At 36.8% G+C, this 21,221-nt stretch overlaps 1 protein-coding gene across 1 annotated transcript in view; it reads right to left on the minus strand.

Annotated features, from left to right (window-relative positions):
- The window catches only part of LOC135467360 (harmonin-like), a 36,596-nt gene extending 15,609 nt beyond the window's left edge, over positions 1-20,987 (minus strand). The window contains exons 1-15 of the mRNA XM_064745131.1: positions 20,321-20,987; positions 13,944-14,011; positions 12,172-12,255; positions 9,805-9,932; positions 8,845-8,918; positions 8,346-8,454; positions 7,655-7,679; positions 7,244-7,313; positions 6,571-6,662; positions 6,209-6,353; positions 5,314-5,370; positions 4,733-4,839; positions 3,148-3,162; positions 1,790-1,875; positions 330-517 (exon numbers count right to left, since the gene is read on the minus strand). Of these exons, the coding sequence (XP_064601201.1) occupies positions 330-517; positions 1,790-1,875; positions 3,148-3,162; positions 4,733-4,839; positions 5,314-5,370; positions 6,209-6,353; positions 6,571-6,662; positions 7,244-7,313; positions 7,655-7,679; positions 8,346-8,454; positions 8,845-8,918; positions 9,805-9,932; positions 12,172-12,255; positions 13,944-14,011; positions 20,321-20,371 (1,299 nt within the window). The 5' untranslated portion in view covers positions 20,372-20,987. The remainder of the gene's footprint in view (positions 1-329; positions 518-1,789; positions 1,876-3,147; positions 3,163-4,732; positions 4,840-5,313; positions 5,371-6,208; positions 6,354-6,570; positions 6,663-7,243; positions 7,314-7,654; positions 7,680-8,345; positions 8,455-8,844; positions 8,919-9,804; positions 9,933-12,171; positions 12,256-13,943; positions 14,012-20,320) is intronic.
- Positions 20,988-21,221: the final 234 nt, after the last annotated feature.

A 21,221-nucleotide genomic window follows, 5' to 3' on the forward strand; every position in this document is an offset into this window, starting at 1 on the left:
AGTGATTTAGTAGAAATAAGAACTAAGATGAAGTTAAACATTAGATCCAGGAGAAAGTTGGATGGGGTAAACTGTCACATGCTTATAAATAGTCAGATTGGTTGCATCAAGACTGAAACAAGATAGTATGTAAGCGACAATGTGTCAGCTGATAGAGTACTGAATGACAATTCTTGGCTGCAGTATGATGTGTGAATGACAAATATATACAGAATGGCAGGTCTATCAGGAACAGTTCCAGATGGCACCTTCTCTTCCAACTCTACAAAAAAAGGTCTGCATGTCTGATATATACTTATTTGCATTAATTTTCCCTCAACTTTTCTCACCTCTTTTTTCTGCAGCTCTATAGCCAGCTTTTCCTGTTCTCGTTGTTCTTGTATCTCACGTGATTTGCGCTGTGCCTCTTCCCTCAGACGTTCTTGCATCCTTCTTTGCTCCTCTCTCTCCCGTCGACGCCTCTCTTCGTCTCGCCGTTCCCTCTCCTCAGCTTCTCTCTTTTCATGCTCTTCTTTCTCTGCAAATATGTCATCTCTCAGTTGAAACAGAGCAAATGAGACCCAGTATAAAAGATAATATTCACCAAAATCCTACTCAGACATTTTCACATAAGAGCAAACTTCCTGAAAGCCTTTTATAACAGCATTGAGATCTTAAAAATAACAAAATGCTTAGTACAATAGACATCACATATATCCATAACCAATGGACATGATGGAATGATCAAATACCTGCATGTACGTAAGATGTGGAGTGATCAAATACATCCATAAGCCATGGAGATCCAAATCATGACTGCCATGAATTAAGCCTTTTCAGCATCACGACTGCCATAAGCCATGGAGTCATGAAACACCTATATCAGCTAAGGAGTAATCAAACACCTAATAAACCCATGAAGTCATCAAATACCTCCATAAGCCAGGTGATCAAATCCTGAGCTTTCATAATGTATGGCATTATCAAATATCTACATAAGCCAGATGATCACACCCTAAACTTTCATTCGCTGTAAGTTCAAGTCCAGCTCATGCTGGCTTCCTCTCCGGCCTTAAGTGGGAAGGTCTGCCAGTAACCTGCGGATGGTTGTGGGTTTCCCACGGGCTGTGCCCGGTTTCCACCCACCATAATGCTGGCCACCGTCGTATAAGTGAAATATTCTTGAGTACAAAACACCAATCAAATAAATAAATAAATAAATAAACTTTCATAACGTATGGTGTCATCAAATATCTACATAAGTCAGATGATCACACCCTAAACTTTCATAACGTATGGCGTCATCAAATATCTACAAAAGTCAGATGATCATACCCTAAACTGTCACAATGTATGGCGTCATCAAATATCTACGAAAGTCAGATGATCATACCCTAAACTATCACAATGTATGGCGTCATCAAATATCTACAAAAGTCAGATGATCATACCCTAAACTGTCACAATGTATGGCGTCATCAAATATCTACAAAAGTCAGATGATCATACCCTGAGCTTTCATAACGTATGGCGTCATCAAATATCTATATAAGTCAAGTGATCATACCCTAACCTTTCACAACATATGGCCTCATCAATTATGTACTTAAGCTAGGTGATCATACCCTGAGCTTTCATAATGTGTGGCATCATCAAATACTCCATATGAAGTCATTAAATAGATCCAGAGGACATGGAGTCACCAAATACCTATATAAGACATCCAGCCACCAACGACCTGCACATAATAAAACCAGTCATTAAATATCACCATAAGCAGCCATGGAGTATAGTGTGTTGTGTATCTCACCAGCTTGCTGTCGACGCCTCTGCAAGTCTTCAGCCTCTCTTTGTCTCTTCTCTGCTTTACGAGCAGCTTCCTCCTCTAAAATCTTCCTGTTTTCAGAGAACATTCCACACATGACTTCAACTCTAGTCAATAGCAAAACATACCTCTCAGTTTCAGAAAAAAGTACTATTACATAGACTATCCTCCTCATGTCAAAACAACTCCAGACACCACAAGCCTTCTTATCAAAGCCTTTGGAGTAATGTTTATCTGTCACATCAATGCTGCCACTGAATGCACATCTGTTACAGTACCAGAGCAGATCTAGTACATGGCATTCCTCATCAAAATCAAAGCTCAGGGGAGATGATTATACAACCCAGTTTCCACTTTTCAGTATCTGCATCAAATATTTTATACAGGATAAAACTGCCATGTCAGCTGTTTTCAAGGTATGTATATGCATAACATATGCAAATAATGTGTACATATACAAATGCATGCATAAAAGTGTATGTTCACATTAATTTATATATGTATAAAAGTGTATAATTACAATAAAAATGTTAACAATAAGGCAACAATAATAAAGATAAAACAGATAAACTTTTGATTAATTTTATTGACTAATCGATGTCCAAGATATAATTTTATACATGGTGGATTTTACAAAAATCTCATAATTTTGTTGCTGAATGTCAACATGTGTCATACATTATGCGTGAACGGAAATAGCCACCAGAAACTCATAAAGTAAAGCAACCAGTCATTGCATCAATTTATACAGTTTATGCAGCTGCTCGATCTCAAATGTTGCTCAATTGAGGATAATGGATGTTCGTGAAAAATGTAGAACGAAATGTAATGTGATGAAACAATGCAGAACAGAATGTTATGTATGTATCATGAATGTACAGAGAACATGCACTGGGGATAAAAGGCACCACAACCAACAAAGTACACATTGTTAACAAAAGATGCAAAAACATGTTCCAGATTACAGGAGGGAAAGGTGATCAGCTATCAGGCTGAGGAGCAACTTTTAACTTTGATCTTTTAATATTTGTGATGGAGAGCATCTGCACAAGATAATCACTATCTTTTTCTTTTATGCATATTACAAGAAATCCAATTACTGAAAACACATAACATTTGTTAAAAAAAAACAAATGAAAAAAGAAGAAGAAATCAAAATGTATTCACAAGGAAAACAAACTGAATGTATAAAAGCAAATTGTACAAGTAGCATGCTCTTCAACACCAACAAGAGTTAATTGTACCTAAGTTATAGTTTAGTGGAAAAACATATAAACACAATGAAAATAAAAAAGCAGAAGACAGAGGGATGCAAAAACAGCTGATGGTTAAGTCAATCTTACCGTAAAATATCACCGCTGCCGGAATGCAAACACTCAACATTAAAACAATTCATTTCATATACAGGTGCTTTTGATTTGTGTTAACATTGCAACCTTTGTTCAGATATCAAACACAGGCAATTTAATATCATGGACGATGCTGTTAATAAACATGCAATGCTCCAGCCAAGTCTTTCACTTCAAATGCATACAGGAAAGGCTTTCAAAATGCAATACACTTTACTGTTGACGAATGAAATGATAAGGCCAGTTTAACTCCTCTCTAATATCATACATCCAAGCTATTCAAAGTGGGAATTCCCTCCAAAAGCAAAGATCTTCAAGTGATGACTGACCACAAGAATACTGATAGCAATCTGTGTTTTGTAACACTATTTATCAGTTGTTCTCTGACCTGTGTGCTCCTGGAAAAGACTTGGCTGCTGAATGAAAGTCTATCTAGACAGGTGTTCACTTACAGTACCTTAAAGGTACATTGTATATCAATTAAGTTATCTGCATACTGGTACGCACACAAAACTAGTACACAGGAATTACAGGGTGTACGCCTAACTTGAGGAGGAGAATAAAGTATGACTTCAAATAATTAAACCTCTCTTCAGACTAGGCAAAACACTTTGTCACAATTATAGATTACTGTACACAATTATAGAAAACTGGTATGTTTCATACTGATTTGTTACCAACACTCAGTACAAGAGAGTACACTAACACACCCCACATACATACATACATACATACATACATACATACAGTACTTAAAATAAAAATACTCATGATATCTAATATTTAAATGTACCAACTACTATGTAAACATAATCATCTTTCAACAAAAAATACATAGGATACACATGATGACAATTTGGGTGGATTTAGTAAGTCTTTGATATTTGCTGTCTTTGAAGAACACATAACATATTTCTCAATGTAAAGTAAAATTTGCATACATATATCTTATATAAACAAATTTTTTTGCACCATTTTTGACAAAAGCAACATCACGACAGAAGCTTTAAAGACATACCAGTACAAGAGGTTACGTGAGTGACATGAAATTATGAATGAATTGCCTGTTTACGTCTGTTGTCAAGCATCATTAACTCTGAATGTATATATAACTGAGTACCCTATTTAAGTGTTCATAAAATTCTTAACATAAATTCTTCCTCTGCTAATGTCAAATATATTAGAAACATAGATAAATGTATTTCTGAGAATAAATCTATAACCTGTCAGATATGAACACAAGAAAACAAAGAAAAAAAAATTCCAATTAATGATAACACTTCACTATGAAGTATCTATTAGTATTTGGTCAAAGTGCAGTGCAAAGAAAAGGACAGTTCTCTGAAACGGCAAACAGCTCACATGTCCAAAACATTCTGTATTACACAAGCAACAACAAAACAGAAAATTCCATCATGCAACTTGTGTCACATTTTGACCAGCCTTTCGGATATCTGAGCTGTTTTCTAATCCAGTACTTTAGGGGGTGGCAGTTGAAGAGGGGAGTTGGTAAAAGGGAGGAGGTCAGAGTGTCATTTCCATGACAACCTGGGTTTCCCCAGAGCACGCGTCCTCATACCTCTCTTTCTCTTCCTTTTCCTGATTCATAAACTGTCGAAGTTTCTCCTCCTCAGCTGCTTGCTGAGCAGAATGGGGATGTTCATCCATTTTTAAAAGTTCTCTTCCCTACAACAGTTAGCAGGTAAAATGACTGTACTGCATTTTAATTCTCATGGCATTGTGTATAGCTGAAGCAATACAGGCAGTAAATAAATGAATAGGAAAAATTTGTTCCTTACATAAATGACAGTTATCGCCTTAGGTACATGTACCACATCACAGGTACCTGCGTGAATATACTTGCAAAAACACCATTATCAAAGCTAAGTGTGGTAACTGGAGGAGGCAACTTTGTAAATATTAAACTTGTTGTGATGAAGATTATGAAAAGTTTACATCATTGGAAAGATGTATATAAAATTTAATGGAAATAACGCCTTGAGTTTCGTGGACAAAATCAAATCTGTAGGCTTCTAAGTACCTCAAGGGGGGTAAATTTAATGTAAACATTAATGTAAATGCCAGGGAAATTATGCATGTACAGTCGTCTTCTAATGAAGACTTTACAGTTATCTTGTGGCACAAGATACGTGCACTTACCGCCCCTTTGTGCAAGGTTATATACAGTTCACTGGATGATTTCAGGGCAACCACAGCCTGGGGAAAAGAGAAGATTGCTTAATGATACAGCTCATACTATACACAATGGAACCAATACTTGTAAATATCTACTCAAACAAACAAGGTTTAACTGAGCAAACATTGAAAGAAAACACTAGACCAACTGTACATAGGCATCGACAAAGTATCCCACATGAGGTTGCACATGAGCACCCCCCTTTTACTTTCCTGATGTTGCACAACTGAGATATCACAGTTCAAAATCAACTAAATCCAGCACATTGAGAATCAAAAGTGTTACGATGTTATCAGTTTTAAAAAATCACTTTGTGAATTATTTCTATAACCCAATGATGCAGCTGTTTCAGCTTACTTCACTGGATATGTACGTGTACTTAGGGTGTGAGTAACGTGATATTGTGTTTCTTGTTACACCAAAATATGGTGCATCACATGATCTCATAAGAATTGTTGGTTAATAGTTAATTCAAACAGTTACCAAGAACATCCGAAAAAAAATGTCTGTGGCTGTTCAGTTCTCTTTCTACCCTTCTTCCTAAAAAAATTTGGTTTTATTGTTTGTTGTCTTTTCTTTTAACTAATCAACAATATTTGCACTTTACTTCTCCAAACAAGATAAACAAGACAACAACTGCTAGTTTATACATTTTGTATTAATCTAAGAATACAAAAAAATGTTTTGGCTTTCATCCTAAGAGAATGGCAACACAAGGAGACACATCTCTACCTTGCTTGACATACTGCAGGAGTTTTCTTTGATTGATTAAACAATATACTTAAATATCTTAAAAAATGCAAATACAAGGTAGAAATGCTTCAAAATTATCCATAATGTACCAGTATGGATGATTACCTCTGAATGTGTGATATTTAAAAAGCTTGTTCCGTTGACATCTATGAGTTGGTCTCCCACTCCTAGGCCCGCCTCTTCTGCTAGGCTCCCAGGTTTTACAGACTTGATGAATACCCCTGGGAAGTCCACAGGACCACTACTAATACTGTCAACATCAATGGTACATGTACCACAGTGACATACATCAAAACAAAACACAGGCCAAAACTTTATGAATCGATATAAAGCCTAGAAGACATTACAATGACATGACAGAGACAGTGATTGTATAATCAGATCATCAGTGCTGTATCTAGAGAAATTTTTGATAGTTACAAAGCTGCCTTTGTTGAGCATGCTGTGATTAAATCAGATGAAGTTACCTGCAGCCAAGGCCATTCACTCCTCTCAAGTTGACATAAAGTTTGGAGTAACGAACAGGACTCCTCCTATGTCCTGCCTTCTCTGTCACCTGCTGTTCCCCGAAAACAATGTAAGAGTAGGTTAAATACTGTAACTGTACCTTTATCACACAGAAGACGTTAAGCAATCAAACTGATACACAGAAGATGTTAAGCAAATCAAACTGATACACATACTTAAAATATATTTATTTATTTCTTTGATTCTTGTTAAAAGTCAGGAATTTTTCACTTGGAGATCAGTTTTATGGGTGGAAGAAAATGGAATGCCTGGGGATAAAGCACCAACATATGAGAAGTTACTGACAAACTTTCCCATGTGTGAAGCACACCACACTGAAAAAAAGACAAACTCCCAGTTTACAGCCACGAATGCACCCATAAGCAGCGATGACCACTACACCATGGCCTGGCCAGCTGATCCCTATATGTAAGTTACACGTAGATGAAAGAGCATGTATACCCTACTGGGTAATGTTAGCCACTGAATGTGTTCTGTTTTATAGTAATTTAGTGCAGTTTTTTTTCAAGTTATAATATAGGATCAATGAAAGTACAGATTGTAGGTTGTTTTTAATTATTTGACTTCATGGTTGGACAAGATTGGTGTTGCTGCAAATATCTGATGTCTTACCCAGGACATTGAGTGGTTGGACTTGTCTGGTTTCTCCACATACTTCCATGAGACAGTATCAGTAACATATCTGCAGTGAGAGTACACACACTTATTACAGATAAACTAAAAACTCACTTAAACCTTTGTACACCTTATTTATATATTTGATATATTTTCGACATTCTACATGGTGTTGTATATGTAAATCCATCATATGGTTGAGCTAATTGACTTTTTCTGAAGATTTATATCTAAAGGATATGATTTCGTTATTTAACAAGGCTGAAGAATTACATGTCTATTATCATAGCATAGGTATGCAAGTCTGAAAACAAGAATGACGTAGACGTAACATCCAAAGAGCTCTTCAAACTTTAGGACTAGGTTAAAAGGGGTGTTTACTTAATGATAGACACAGGAAGGACTTACTCTCTGACAGGAAGCATACCAACAGCTACAAAAGAAAGGAAACAAATAAGGGCATAGTCTGAAGACTACTGGACTTGTCAAATCTGAACTTAATAGACAACATGGCAAAGGCTTGGGGGATGGGTACAGCATTTGCCCGGAGAAAATACGTCTACTATAGCTTAGTCAATTATTAATGGTTGTTCTATGGAAATTAAACACTGTGTTGTTGCACTGACTGCTCAGATTACCAAGGAAACGTCACACTAAAATATTTATTTTTTAACTAGTGTACGCAACCCCGCTCAAGAATATGTCAGCCCCTGAGGATGCCACCTACACAAACACATACGCCTAAAGTTAGCTGCCACCCCACGTAGTAATATACTAAATATGCAGACACAAAGGACAAGCCAAATGATGTGGAAAATCTTTCCATTTGTTGTAAGTTTAAATAGATGTAAAGGAAACACAGCCACAAAAGTCAAAATATTACAATTTCAAACATATCACATTTGCACTAAAATAAGTTACTTGATGAGATAAAGTATATTTCTATGGTTAACTCACCATAGCTTCATAAAAAAAATATAACAAGCCACCTCAAAGTATAATCAAAAGAATTTATCAAGATCAATATTTTACACGAAAAAAAAAAAGACCATTAATTTTTTTAATGAACTGTATCAATTGCAGCTGATAACATTCTTACTTCTGACTTTAAGGACAATTTCTGGTTTTGCCTTGATAAGGTTCAGCACTTCTTCATGGATAGCTTGGTCAATTGTGAACCCATTCACTCTGACAACCTCGTCCCCAACCTATTAGAACGAACAGATATAAACCGTTATAGCATCAATTTCTATGTAGTATAATTAAAAACAGGCTGTACACAAAACCACAGAAAAACCTGTGCGTAAAGAATGTATATGTGCGTAGGTGAACAAAAGCTATAAGACACTGAACCTATTTATCAAACCACAAAAAAATTATTTTCAAAATTGATCGTCTTCAATCATCTTACATTGAAAATGTAATAAACTACCTATTATGAACACATTTATCCTCTCCGGTCGTGGCTAAATCCAAAAGTCTGTTACATGTGATGAAGTATCCTTAAAAGTAGATTTTGACTAAAACACACGTCAGAGAAACTATTCGCTTCACTATTTCTTATTTCCACTCTGTTCCCCTACTGTACCCTGACTTACCCTCAAACCATAATGATAAGCCTGGGAATCTGGATCTACCTCCGACACGTATATTCCTACACCATGTTCAAAGCCTAAGGGAGACAAGTTCGTATATATTACCATCACATATCAACATTTTTTATCTGTATTTACAGGCATGTATGTATGGGTTTTACGTTGTAAACAATTTTTCAGTCATATGAGGAGAAGTTATTAGGTGTGCGTACATATATTGCGTCTTCTTGTAGCAGGGTGAGTCCATGCCGCCAAATTTCTGCCGCACTGAGGTATCATGCTGATGACACCATACATGACACCTCACTCTGTCACTATATACTGGCAGCGGGCTGACCAGTTCTGTTTCCCTGTTCAAACCTTTCACTGCTAAGGCAGCAACAATTACCATTTTTAAAGTCTTTGGTGTGACCGGACCTGGGTTTGACAACCTAATCATTAGGCTACCTAAGCAGACCTATTTAATGTATAATACCATTCAGAGAAAAACACATAAGTTCTCACAAGATATAGTAAGTGTATTTAAGTTTTTATGTACTGAATTTAACCATGAAGCAATATTTTCTGTTGGACCAACATGATATGAAAAAAAAAAAACAAAAACAAATAAAATGAAGTCATGTAAGAAACGTTTAGATCTGTTTGTTAAAATTTTAATGATTAAAATATGTGAGACCTGTAAAGCAAATGCTTCTAAGATATGTCAGAAAAGCCACATGCTTTTCTGATAAGAGTAGATAAATGCATCAACTTTCCTTTAAAAAGACCCGAACGTCATCCCCAACCTCCAACCAAATACATTTTTCTTAACTAAAATAAATTGTGAATTGTAATATTCCTTCTTTGTAAAATAAAATATGCTCCAATAAAGGCTTTTCTCCTGTTATACTATTAAACTGAGACTATGTTTATGCATAATTGACATGTAGCCTGTACCATGTACATGAATACATTTGTACTTACCTCCCCTGACAGCGAAGCCCAGACTTTCATTGTTCCACCTCTGCAGCCTTATGATTCTCAGCCTAGATTCAGGCACATTTGGAGCCAGTCTGTCATAGTCCAACTGGTGCTTCAGTGGGATCAGCGGTCTGAAAACAAAGACCAGAAACAGTTCTAAATGTCAAAGGTGAAGGATTAACAGGCTTTGTACTGTTATGAGCATACTGAGCCTCCACATACTACTGACACAGTCTGATGGCACCAAAATGTCTGAGTAACCATAAACAACAGTCAAGATGTCACAATAATTTGTTCAGGAATTCAGCCTTCAATAAATAGGAAATTGGTCTTGCAATCATTGATCACAAATTTTGGTTTAACGGCTGGCATATGAATGTGCGTTTGGATGCCTCGACTTGTGAAACATGTGAAACTGTTGAGGTGTTCCAAGTCGCCTTTTTGAAAAAACCCATTTAACTGGTATAAATGCCAATTTTACCTTCAAAATAAAGTACTTGCCCCTGATATTATTTTTGACAATAAACCCACCGATATTAATGATAAAACTGAAATGTTTAAACTGTATGGTGCATAAGAAATCCATAGAGAATTATATCAACAATGACATAAACCACATGGATGCTTTTGATGCACCTTACAGAATAATGTACAAGATTCCTCTTATGTACTGGTGGTATATATAAGTGAAATATTCCTGAGTAGAAAATGGAGTAAAACACCAATCAAATAAATAAATATATCGCTACTGCTGTCTGAATAAACTGCTGACAGAAAGGGCTTCTATACATAGACTGTCCATCCAAAATAAAAACGCAAAACTAGAATGCCCAATTCAAGCAATTATAATCAGTTTCATTGCTGTTTGTCACAATATATATGACACACAGGCTAATCAATACTGAAGTACCCTTTACACTGTTATTGTATCAGCAAAGATGTAGCAAAACATGACCTTCTAATGACTGTATATTGTCTAGATCCTACAGTGGATCAGATCTGAGTTCAAGCGCTTTATACCTTAATTTATTCAAAGAGATTCACAGAGAGACACACAATCTCTAACGTGCGAGGACAAAACTATCTACTCAAAGGACTATAAACCAGAAGTTACACGATAAATCATTTTCGGAATCAAGATTAGGAATCAATATATTCTGTGAACAGTGCAGTGTTTGATGGGTAGAAATTCTAACAATTAGTCTGCTTTCGCCATGCCATTGTATGTGTGGTACAAGGTGCCGATGTGGCTGTAGAGTAAGCTGCATGTCTCAGCAGCTGCTTACCTGTCCATGTCTCTGCCAACACTCCTGGCTACATAAGACAACCAGTCTGCACTCATGAATAATACAGTTACTGCTGTCTGAATGGGGCAGGTAACTGAAGGCCCTGGCTAATTACAACACCCACATACAACTTTAATGCTATCATCTTACAGCTACTCAGAAATGATCACATGAGGTCCCCCATAAACGCATAACACTGAGGTCATGGTGAGGGGTTCACTGGGTTTAAATATTCATGGCAATTCAATCTTTAACTGATCGCGTTGGTTGTATTCATCAATCAGTTCTCAAATTCACTAGTTCCTGTCTAAGTGATGTCAGAGATGGACATCTACTTTCTGGCTTTTCAATAACAAAACTATGCCTTACACACATACTGCTAAACACATATTGCTAAACACATATTGCTAAACACATGCTGGCATCTAAATCACAAGAACATGTAGCCTTGCTCTAGAAAATGCATTTTCATTGGTTTTTGTACTGTTGATTTCTTCACCATACCTCTCAGAAACTGGAAACAAATTTGGCCTTGGCAGCAACTACCATTTTTTTTTGTTCAACAGTCACTTGAACGTTTTGGTATTTCTTCACATTAAATAATCAGGGGATAGTTGCACTTGTGGTTTTTCCATAATGATGGTTTGATTAAAATTCCAATGGCCACAAGCTGGTGGATCAGTGTTAAGTTTAAGTTCTCCTTAATAAGAAAAAAATTGCGAAAAAAATCATCAATGACCATCCACAGGTTGCTGACAAACCTTCCCATGTAAGGCCGGAGAGGAAGCCTGCCTGTTTAAGATGTATATGTACATCCATTGAATGAGGTCAAAACTTGCCTGGGGTCTGAAACTGGACAAAAGGACATTCTCTCCAAAGGTAACAAAGTTCAAAGCTTTGCTCCCACAAATAGGAAAATAGTTGTTATTACTTCCTTTTGTGTAACCACTCCCAGACAACATGATGTCTCTCTCTCTGAACGTAAAAACCAATCAGCATCTGACAATTATATTTACTTTCCCAAGGTCTGTTTTTACATACTATGTTATAACTTTAAAACAGTAACCAGGTAACCAGGATTTACCTGATGGCATCAAACAGTTCCAATCTGACCGGTTCATTAATGATCTCCTTCAGCTGGTCCAACAAGCGGCCCAAGTCCAGGCTCCTGTCATACACAAATAAACAGACCACTCATACAAGTACATCACAGAGAAGCAGTAATAGCTATCATTAAAAAGGTGACCATATTATTCTTCCTCAGGTTAACATATACATGTACACTTACCAAACATTTTTACATTAAATAAATGTATATGTATGTTTGAGGAGCTTTACATGAAGGCTGGGACAAGAGAAAACAGAATTACTGATCCGATTTGCAATGTGCGAGCTTACTGATATTTGAATTCAGATTATACTACACTCAAAGTGATTGTGCTGAGGTCTGGTTGATGAGTGGAGGATCCAGGAGAGCCAGCTAGCCATCAGGAAACATCAGACCTGGCTTAAAACCTGCAGTAGAATTCCAGCCCTACTCAAAACTAGATATTTCATGCAGCTTTAGATGATAATCTCAGCAAAACATCATGAATTTCCATTCAATAAGTCCAGACATATGGGGCCGATGACTCAAAGCTATTTCTGATTAAAGTTAAAATCTGAGATGCGATCTTTAAGCTCATTTTTTGACTTCAGATATTAAAACTTTGACCACCTCATCAATATTATCTTAAGACAAATGCATCCAAATTTCAACTTCCGCTACCAAACTAAGCACTGTGAAGAGGTTTTAAATTCCGACTTCAAATTAATTAAGATCACATCTGAAAAGGCAAAACGACACATGTAAGAGTCTCAATCATTTAAACAGCTCCTTTAAATTGGTTCAGAGATATTGCAGCGATAAATAAGTTGAAAGTTATGCAAATTAAGCTGATTAGTATTCCAACTAATGTGGAAACAGGCCTGAAAAGACTAAAACACGACTGAGAGCATACCGATGATCATTTCTGCAAAAGTTCATCAACTTGCAGTGAATACTTTCGATGCCAGTCAAAAGCAAGCAGGGAGAGAGGAACAGAAGGCCAATACTACGCAGGGCTGAGGATTTATTTTATTTATTTCATTGGTGTTTTGTGCCATACTCAAGAATATTTCACTTACACAACGGCGATAAAGTTGCTGAGGAGTAAAAAGACATATGTAATGTGAAATATGTGATTCAATACCACTTCTACAAACAGTCATATACCCTGGAACAATTCTGAAATTCTAGGCATGTCACTGATGAAAATAGGGAAGGTAAGAACCTGAGAGTTAGGTCTTGCTGCTTTACAACAATTAAAACACTCCTATGTACAGTCTGCAAAACGTGATTAGCGGTAAAAAATAATAAAGAACCATTTTCCAATATTCTGGAATAGACATATTAACCAGCCCTTGAGAACGAAGGAACTTTCTACATTATTGGACTTGAAGAAACTTTACTTTTGATAGCTATATGCAAATTTTCTCATCCATTTTGATTAAAGATAATAAATAAAACACAGGAAGAAATTGGAAAGTTTAAAAAAAAAAAAAAAGATTCAGAATGAAGACAGATTATTATTGGGGGCTCTGTCAGGTAATCTAAACGTGTATGGATGTTCACTTGTATCATGTTTCATAACAAAAGTTAGATAGGCCTACTCATCTATCCATGTATACAAAGAAGAAGTCATAACTCAATTCCTCTCTAGAAGACAATCTAATAGTGCAGGTGTGCTCAGACAGGATCTTTGCTACCTAGAGCTTGTCAAGTCCCCCATGACTACATACAGCTATCACTCATAGGCCACTGTCTAGACTACTCACTGTTGGTAAGCTCTGAGGATATTAAACATCTGCTCTCTCTCACCATCTTCTGGGATCAACTGCTTGGCCTGAAATGAAGACAACTCAGTGTCAAATGTATGGAGGTTCAGATAGAGGTAGGTGTGTATTATATACATTGTAGCAGAGGGTAGAAATTAACTACAGAACATCAGCTTCATTTAAGATCGACTGACTATCCTTGATATTAGCTGCTCCTTCGGGGCCTCTGTAGCTGAGGGACTCCAAAGACTCTTATCAACTGAGAGTTCAAGTTCAGCTCATGCTGGCTATCTCTTTGGTCCAACATGGGAAGGCAGGCTACAAATGATGGTAGATTTCCCCCAGGAAATAAATAAATAAATAAATAAATTACCTAGTCCTTGAATAGTTAAATAAATGAAAACATGATGAAACTGTCCGATTTATTTTCATCTAAATGTTTAGCATGTAGTAGATTTAGATGATTGATTGTATTTATATGTAGATATGGCCACTACATGGTAACTGTATGGCCACTACATGGTAACTGTATGGCCACTACATGGTAACTGTATGGCCACTACATGGTAACTGTTGCTAATAAATCCACACATCAGTCATACCAGTGCTTGTTTAATTGAGCTGGCCAGACTAGAATTCCACTCACTGCAGTGGGCTAGTATTCATTTCAAGTGCTAGTGCTGTAGTTAGCTCATCATAATGTGACAGGTTTACAAACATTAACAGTAAAAGTACACCGATAGACACAGTATATGATTATTATTTTGTATCTGGGAAACTGTAAGGAGCTACTACTGTATTTCACCTAAAGTTTGGTATGTAAAAACACACTTTCAGAAGCAAATAAATACATTAAAATGATACTGTTGATGCCAAGACTTGGGTTTTTCTAATAAGAAATAAATCAAACCTCCCAAAAAAACTCTTTGGTGGTCCTATAAGGTGGAGGAATAAATCAGAATCCAGTAAAATGTGTGATTTAAAAAATGCCTCAGCTGAAACTTTGAAGTGAAATACAGTACTTAATTTTTAAGATACATAAATTTTTTAACTGTACAAAATGCATATAGCCACTTGATTAAACTGGAGCTAGTGTCAGAGGGTATCAAAATAAATATATACATGTACATAGATGCAGAGTCCATTGTTTTACTTGTTTAATACCTAACTCAAGAATTTCTCACCTACACAAAGAATGTCAGTAATAACAATGTATGGATGGAATGCTTATCGCACAGAGAATCCACAAAGTCCCTTTTCAAAGCCAGAAATGAACAGTGACCCACACCTTGTGGTGTCATGACGTTTGAACAAGCATATTAATAAGCAGTCTTTACAAGTAGTGAAACTTTTGACACTAAAGACTTTATCAGCCAAACAAATGTTACATGTATGCTAATGCGCTAATCGTTAGCTTGAGAGAAGTGGTGTTTAACAAGTGCAGAGCTGACATTTCCACCACAACACACCACGTGTTTTATTATACTGAAAAAAACAGCGTACCCACTCAGTTAGTACTTTAAACCCACTTAAGTAGGTAAGTAGGTAAGTACTTTGTATGTCGATAACAGTGCTAGTCATGGTATGGTTGTTTACTTTAAAAAGAATGCAAAATTAATATTGCATTTGGGAAGGGGGTGGGAAGAGAGTGAGAAAATAGGTTATTATCAGGTTCTTCTTAAAAGAGTGACCTGTGCATTATCAAATGTACAACTGGTCCATGTATTTATGTACATTATCATTACATGTACTGGCTCATATTTACCAGCTATTGTCTGAAAGTCAGGTGTTGGTTTCTTTTCATGTGATAAAAAAGACCCATGTATGTATTTATTTAATATTTTTGACTCCGGGAGCCTCTCACCAATGCAGTTGCTGTGAGTTCAAGTCCAGTTCATGTTAGCTTCCTCTCAGGCCATACCTTGAAAAGTCTGTCAGTAACCTATGGATGGTTGTGGGCTTCCCCCGGGCCCAGTTTCCTCCCACCATAATGCTGGCCGTCGTACAAGTGAAATTTTCTTAACCATGGCGTAAAACATCAATCAAATACATAAATAAATAAATTTGTTTGATTGGAGTTTTACGCCATAATCAAGATCCATTAATGTATGATATATATGAGAAGAAAATATGCAGTCATAAGGCTAAGTATAAGCATTAAAGATATCTACCATAGAAGTCCACATGGAGTGACTGACTCTTTGTAAGTAGTAAGCAAGAACCTAATGTTTACAAATACATGGTCTTATTGGCCTTTTACCTTCAACATGTTTTTATTACCTAGGTTAATCTTTACACTGATACAGATTCATTATGTGGAGGCCATATCATCAGCTAATGACCACAATTGACCTTGTGCACAGTCATTTTTACTGCAGAAACGGGGATATACTTGCACTGTTTTTCTGTATTGGACAGGTCAGGGCATAGTTAAAACCTTACCATCTCTTCAAAAACCTCTGTCATGCTGTCATGTTCAAGTGCCATGCTGCTCCCTTGTGTTTTACCTGGCTGTTAGGCCTTACACATCACCTGGCTTGAGTATGAACAGTCTGCCTGAGCTACCTCAAGGGAGTCTACTACACAGGGCAAATCAACTTTAAGAGTGGCTTTCGAAGTGGACAAGGGTTCCCCACCTGGCCTAGTGTACATATATTTTGTCCACTAATGAAGACGTAAGATAAAACCTATGTCATCACATATACCGACAGGTGAAACAGCCACTCTCTAAAGTTTCACTGGTTGTGCGCTGATAGCATGAGGCTCCAGAGGATGGGCCCAATCAGTGCTGTATAGATACAAAAGCAGACAGGAAATACCAGTTAAAGAATACTGCACAAGAATACAAAACCAACCACAGCAAATTAACCTTTTACATAAGAATGTCCCATCATTGAAATTATCAATACCAAATAGGGCACAACGAATGCACAATGTGTGGGATGTGGTATACCATGGTAACTCTAGCATGACTTTCATGGGCTGTTCGTGTTAGTGCAATACTTGTACATACAGATAATAAGTGCATATCAATGAGACTGTGCAAGTCTGGCTTGACTTGCCGTTTTGTAACCACACAAATAACCAGCAGATTGCTGCATGCTTTAACAGGTATTCATCTATGCATAAACTATGAATGATAAATGAGGAACAAAATGCCAGAGGAATACATTATGAGAGTCAACAGGCCATAAACAGGTTATGCGCGCTCGCAAGGCCTGTCCTCCAAAGCAGATATAAAGTGTTGATAAGCTCTGCTATACCCCAGAGCTTACCTGACCTTATAGGCTATCACATGGCTGAATAAGGATTAATATGTTTAGACAATGAGGGAAAGTTAGCAGTGAAATACTGTGTTTAATAATTGAAGAGGTCACACCCCTGAGAGCTAACCAAACAGACAGGATCATAGACCTGTAAGACTGTATCAGATATAATGGAAACTACCCAATGGGAAAAGGTAAGATCTTTACTCTTCTACACATATGTTCTAAATATACATACCCTATACATAATGAACTACTACTTAACAAAAGACAGTAGGTGGCTATCAGGAATTAAGCAGGCTGAGGAACAAAATACAAAAAAATCACCTCAACATCATCAACAGTAGGTTATTTATGTTATATTCTCTGGGCAGAAAATCTTCCTGATGAATTTCACTCCTATGTTTGATGTGTATATATATATTTTATGTTGTTATGTCTTTTCATCCTGTGGTATGAATGATTTAGGGCTGAACAAAAAGCTGCTTACTGCGACCGTGGTAAGTCATGTAGCTAGACTTACGTGCATACATGGTTTTGGTCAGAAGGGACCGCAAGTCCAGACACAATCCACTGCAAATCAGTATCTCACCACACCTGGGAGGCAAGGCCCCAAAACCCCTACAAATTATTGGCTTCACAAAGAAGATTATGTGTTGGGAATCACCTGTACAGAACAGGATTTTGACTTTCTGTACATTTTTCATCAAAGAAAACATAATAATATAAACAAGTGAATACACACGCAGCTCATAAAGCATGGAATGAACTTCAGTGGAGCCCTCCCATGCCGGGCCTCACCCTGAGTTAACAGGGGATTTATAGCACACAGGTCCCCACAGTTAAAGTAACTCTTGGCCTTACACAGCTCATCACAGAAAACAAAGAAGAGCTGGAGAACAGGTAACATTGTTTAAATTGTCAGTATGAGGATTAGGCAGAATGTCAAACAGATTAACTGAAGCATATTTTCTCCTGTTATTTGAAGATGAATGTTCAATACCCCTATCAGAATGTTTACTTCCGGCTGGCTTCTCCCGAATAAATCCAGGGGTTCAAGCATTCAGGGTATCGAAGCATCTGCCAAAAGCAGTACCTTGCCAGAATAAATCGGTTGTAATAGACTATATTTTGAGGCATGATTTCGTATAATTTTCTAGTGCAGAGAACTTTCTAAACATGTAAAATGGAGATAAAGTACCTTAGAAATAAAACAAATAGAACCACTGTTCTAAATATAATACCTCAGTAAACCTCGGTCGCCCCCAATGAAAACTTATCTAACCCACCTAATCTTATCTAACAGGAAGAAAGTCTGTTATATATTTACAGAGCTCACAAAGTGTTATCTTTATTGTGACCTTATAGAGGGAATAGTAAACTAAAGCATATTGCGTGTAAATGTATGTATGTTGTATTGCTGTCCTCCTGTATGACATTTATGAAAGCTGCAAAAAGAAATAGGTAACTACATATTTCTAATTTATGCTAATCTATAAGAGATGAGGTGTCACAAAATTGTGACTGATGTAGATGTATTTCAGTCAATTACAACAACCACACAATGCAATGTATGCTCAGGGGTTTAACATTGTAAAATTTTTCACTCATATGACGACGAGGGCGTCGCTAAGTGTGTGTGTACTAATACCGTGTCTTCTTGTGGCAGGGCGAGTCCATGCCACCAAAGTGCTGCCACCACTAAAGTGTCATGACGAAGACACCAGACATGATACCTCACCAAGTCACATCATACTAACACCTGACCAACACCTGACCAACCAGTCATACTTCTTTGCTCTAACCGCTTAGTGCAAAGTGCCAAGCAAGGCAGCAACAAGTACTATCCTTAAAGTCTCTGGTATGACCCCACCCGGACCACACAATTCATGTACATGTCTTGCTGATGAGAAGGAAGCAAGAAATAGGAACTATTTGAATCTGTCAAAGGTTGTTCAGGTTTCAGATGTTCAGATCCTGCCAAATGTCAATGTCATAACGCTTGAATGAAAGACAGAATGACAAAAATTTAAAGGAAAAGATCTCTGAAAATGAAAGTAGGCATCACTAAACAGACCACTTAAAACTATGCATAAATACACTTTCATTTCTTTTTTGTGATTTTTATTAAAAGAGTTAAAGGCGCTCAAATGTCTGAATTCTAAGATGGGCTTTATGGACCTTACTATTAGAGGTTAGGAACTCTGATATCACAGGAAGGTTATCCAACTTTAATCATGACACTGAATGGTGGAATAATTCTTTTTACCCATGAGTAAAAGATTATTGAAATGATGTTCCCCAAAATTCCTTCCTTCTAGTGAACATCAGGAAAAAAAGGTGACGTGACGTCAGAGTTCCAAGATACCATGAGTATGGCTCATAAAGCCCACCATAGTTTTCAAATATTTTTCAACGTCTTTCAACACTCTTAAAAAATAAATTACAGCATTTTTGCGCGTAGTTTTCAGTTATCTATATGATGAACCTTACCTTTACCTCCTTTTACTTCAATTTACTAGCATTAAAGAAAGAATGTCATAAATCTGATCTTCCAACAGGCCAACTGACCGAGACAGAGGTACTTATACAGTCTTTTTAGGATTACATATTGGTTCTTAATAATGCTTCTTGTGTGGTGTTTGGCATTATTAGTTACACAAACATGTGATCTGAAATTCATCACATACTGACTTTGGAAATAACAAAGCTCTTCTTTAAGATTAACCACGTAATTAAGCAACCAAAAGATTTTGTTTCCACAGATACTTTTTGTCAGTTGACATAAATTCCAATCCACAGGTCTTTCTCACACAAAGATGATAAAGGCTATTTTTTCTTTTCTCTAGTGAGTGATAGCATGAAATGCCAGACTTGAATTCACACAACTGCCATAACAGCAAGCCTCAAGTCACTCGAATTCTTCAGCTTTATAGGCTGGGCTAATGGCAAGCAGCCAAACCAAATGCTTTAATGAGCTGATATTGTAGTAAAAACAGTTTGTAGTAAAATTCTTAAAAACAAAAAATTTGAGGCTTCTGTGGAACACCCCAAAAGTTTTGGCCTGGAAATTGATGCAGCCATATAGTGTATCAGAAAGTTTAATCTTACCTTATTATAGAAATTCCTTGCAATTCTTCTTTCCATTGTTAGGTCAAGCATTAGAGATGTGGCTTCGCTGGTGATCAATCTGCTGAAACAGTCATGAGTAATACTTCATCAAACAACCAGGTTTGTGCTGAAATCACATTGAGTAATCCTACATCAGACAAGCAGGTTTGTGCTGAAAATAATGAGTAATACTTCACCTAACAACCAGGTATGTGCTGAAACAGTCATGAGTAATACTTCAGACAAGCAGGTTTGTGCTGAATATCAAATATTCTACATTAGACAAATAGCTTTGTGCTGAGACAGTCATGTGTAATCCTACATAAAACAACCAGGTATGTGCTAAATGTCATAAATATTCTACATTAGACAAGCAGCTTTGTGCTGAGACAGTCATGTGAAATCCTACATAAAACAACCAGGTATGTGCTGAAACAGTCATGAGTAATACTTCAGACAAGCAGTTTTGTGCTGAATGTCATAAATATTCTACATTAGACAAGCAGCTTTGTGCTGAGACAGTTATGTGTAATCCTACATAAAACAACCAGGTATGTGCTGAAACATTCATGAGTAATACTTCAGACAAGCAGTTTTGTGCTGAATGTCATAAATATTCTACATTAGACAAGCAGCTTTGTGCTGAGACAGTCATGTGTAATCCTACATAAAACAACCAGGTATGTGCTGAAACATTCATGAGTAATACTTCAGACAAGCAGTTTTGTGCTGAATGTCATAAATATTCTACATTAGACAAGCAGCTTTGTGCTGAGACAGTCATGTGTAATCCTACATAAAACAACCAGGTATGTGCTGAAACATTCATGAGTAATACTTCAGACAAGCAGTTTTGTGCTGAATGTCATAAATATTCTACATTAGACAAGCAGCTTTGTGC

This window comes from Liolophura sinensis, chromosome 6 (genome assembly GCF_032854445.1).
Source record: "Liolophura sinensis isolate JHLJ2023 chromosome 6, CUHK_Ljap_v2, whole genome shotgun sequence".
In the NCBI taxonomy this organism is placed as follows: domain Eukaryota; kingdom Metazoa; phylum Mollusca; class Polyplacophora; order Chitonida; family Chitonidae; genus Liolophura; species Liolophura sinensis.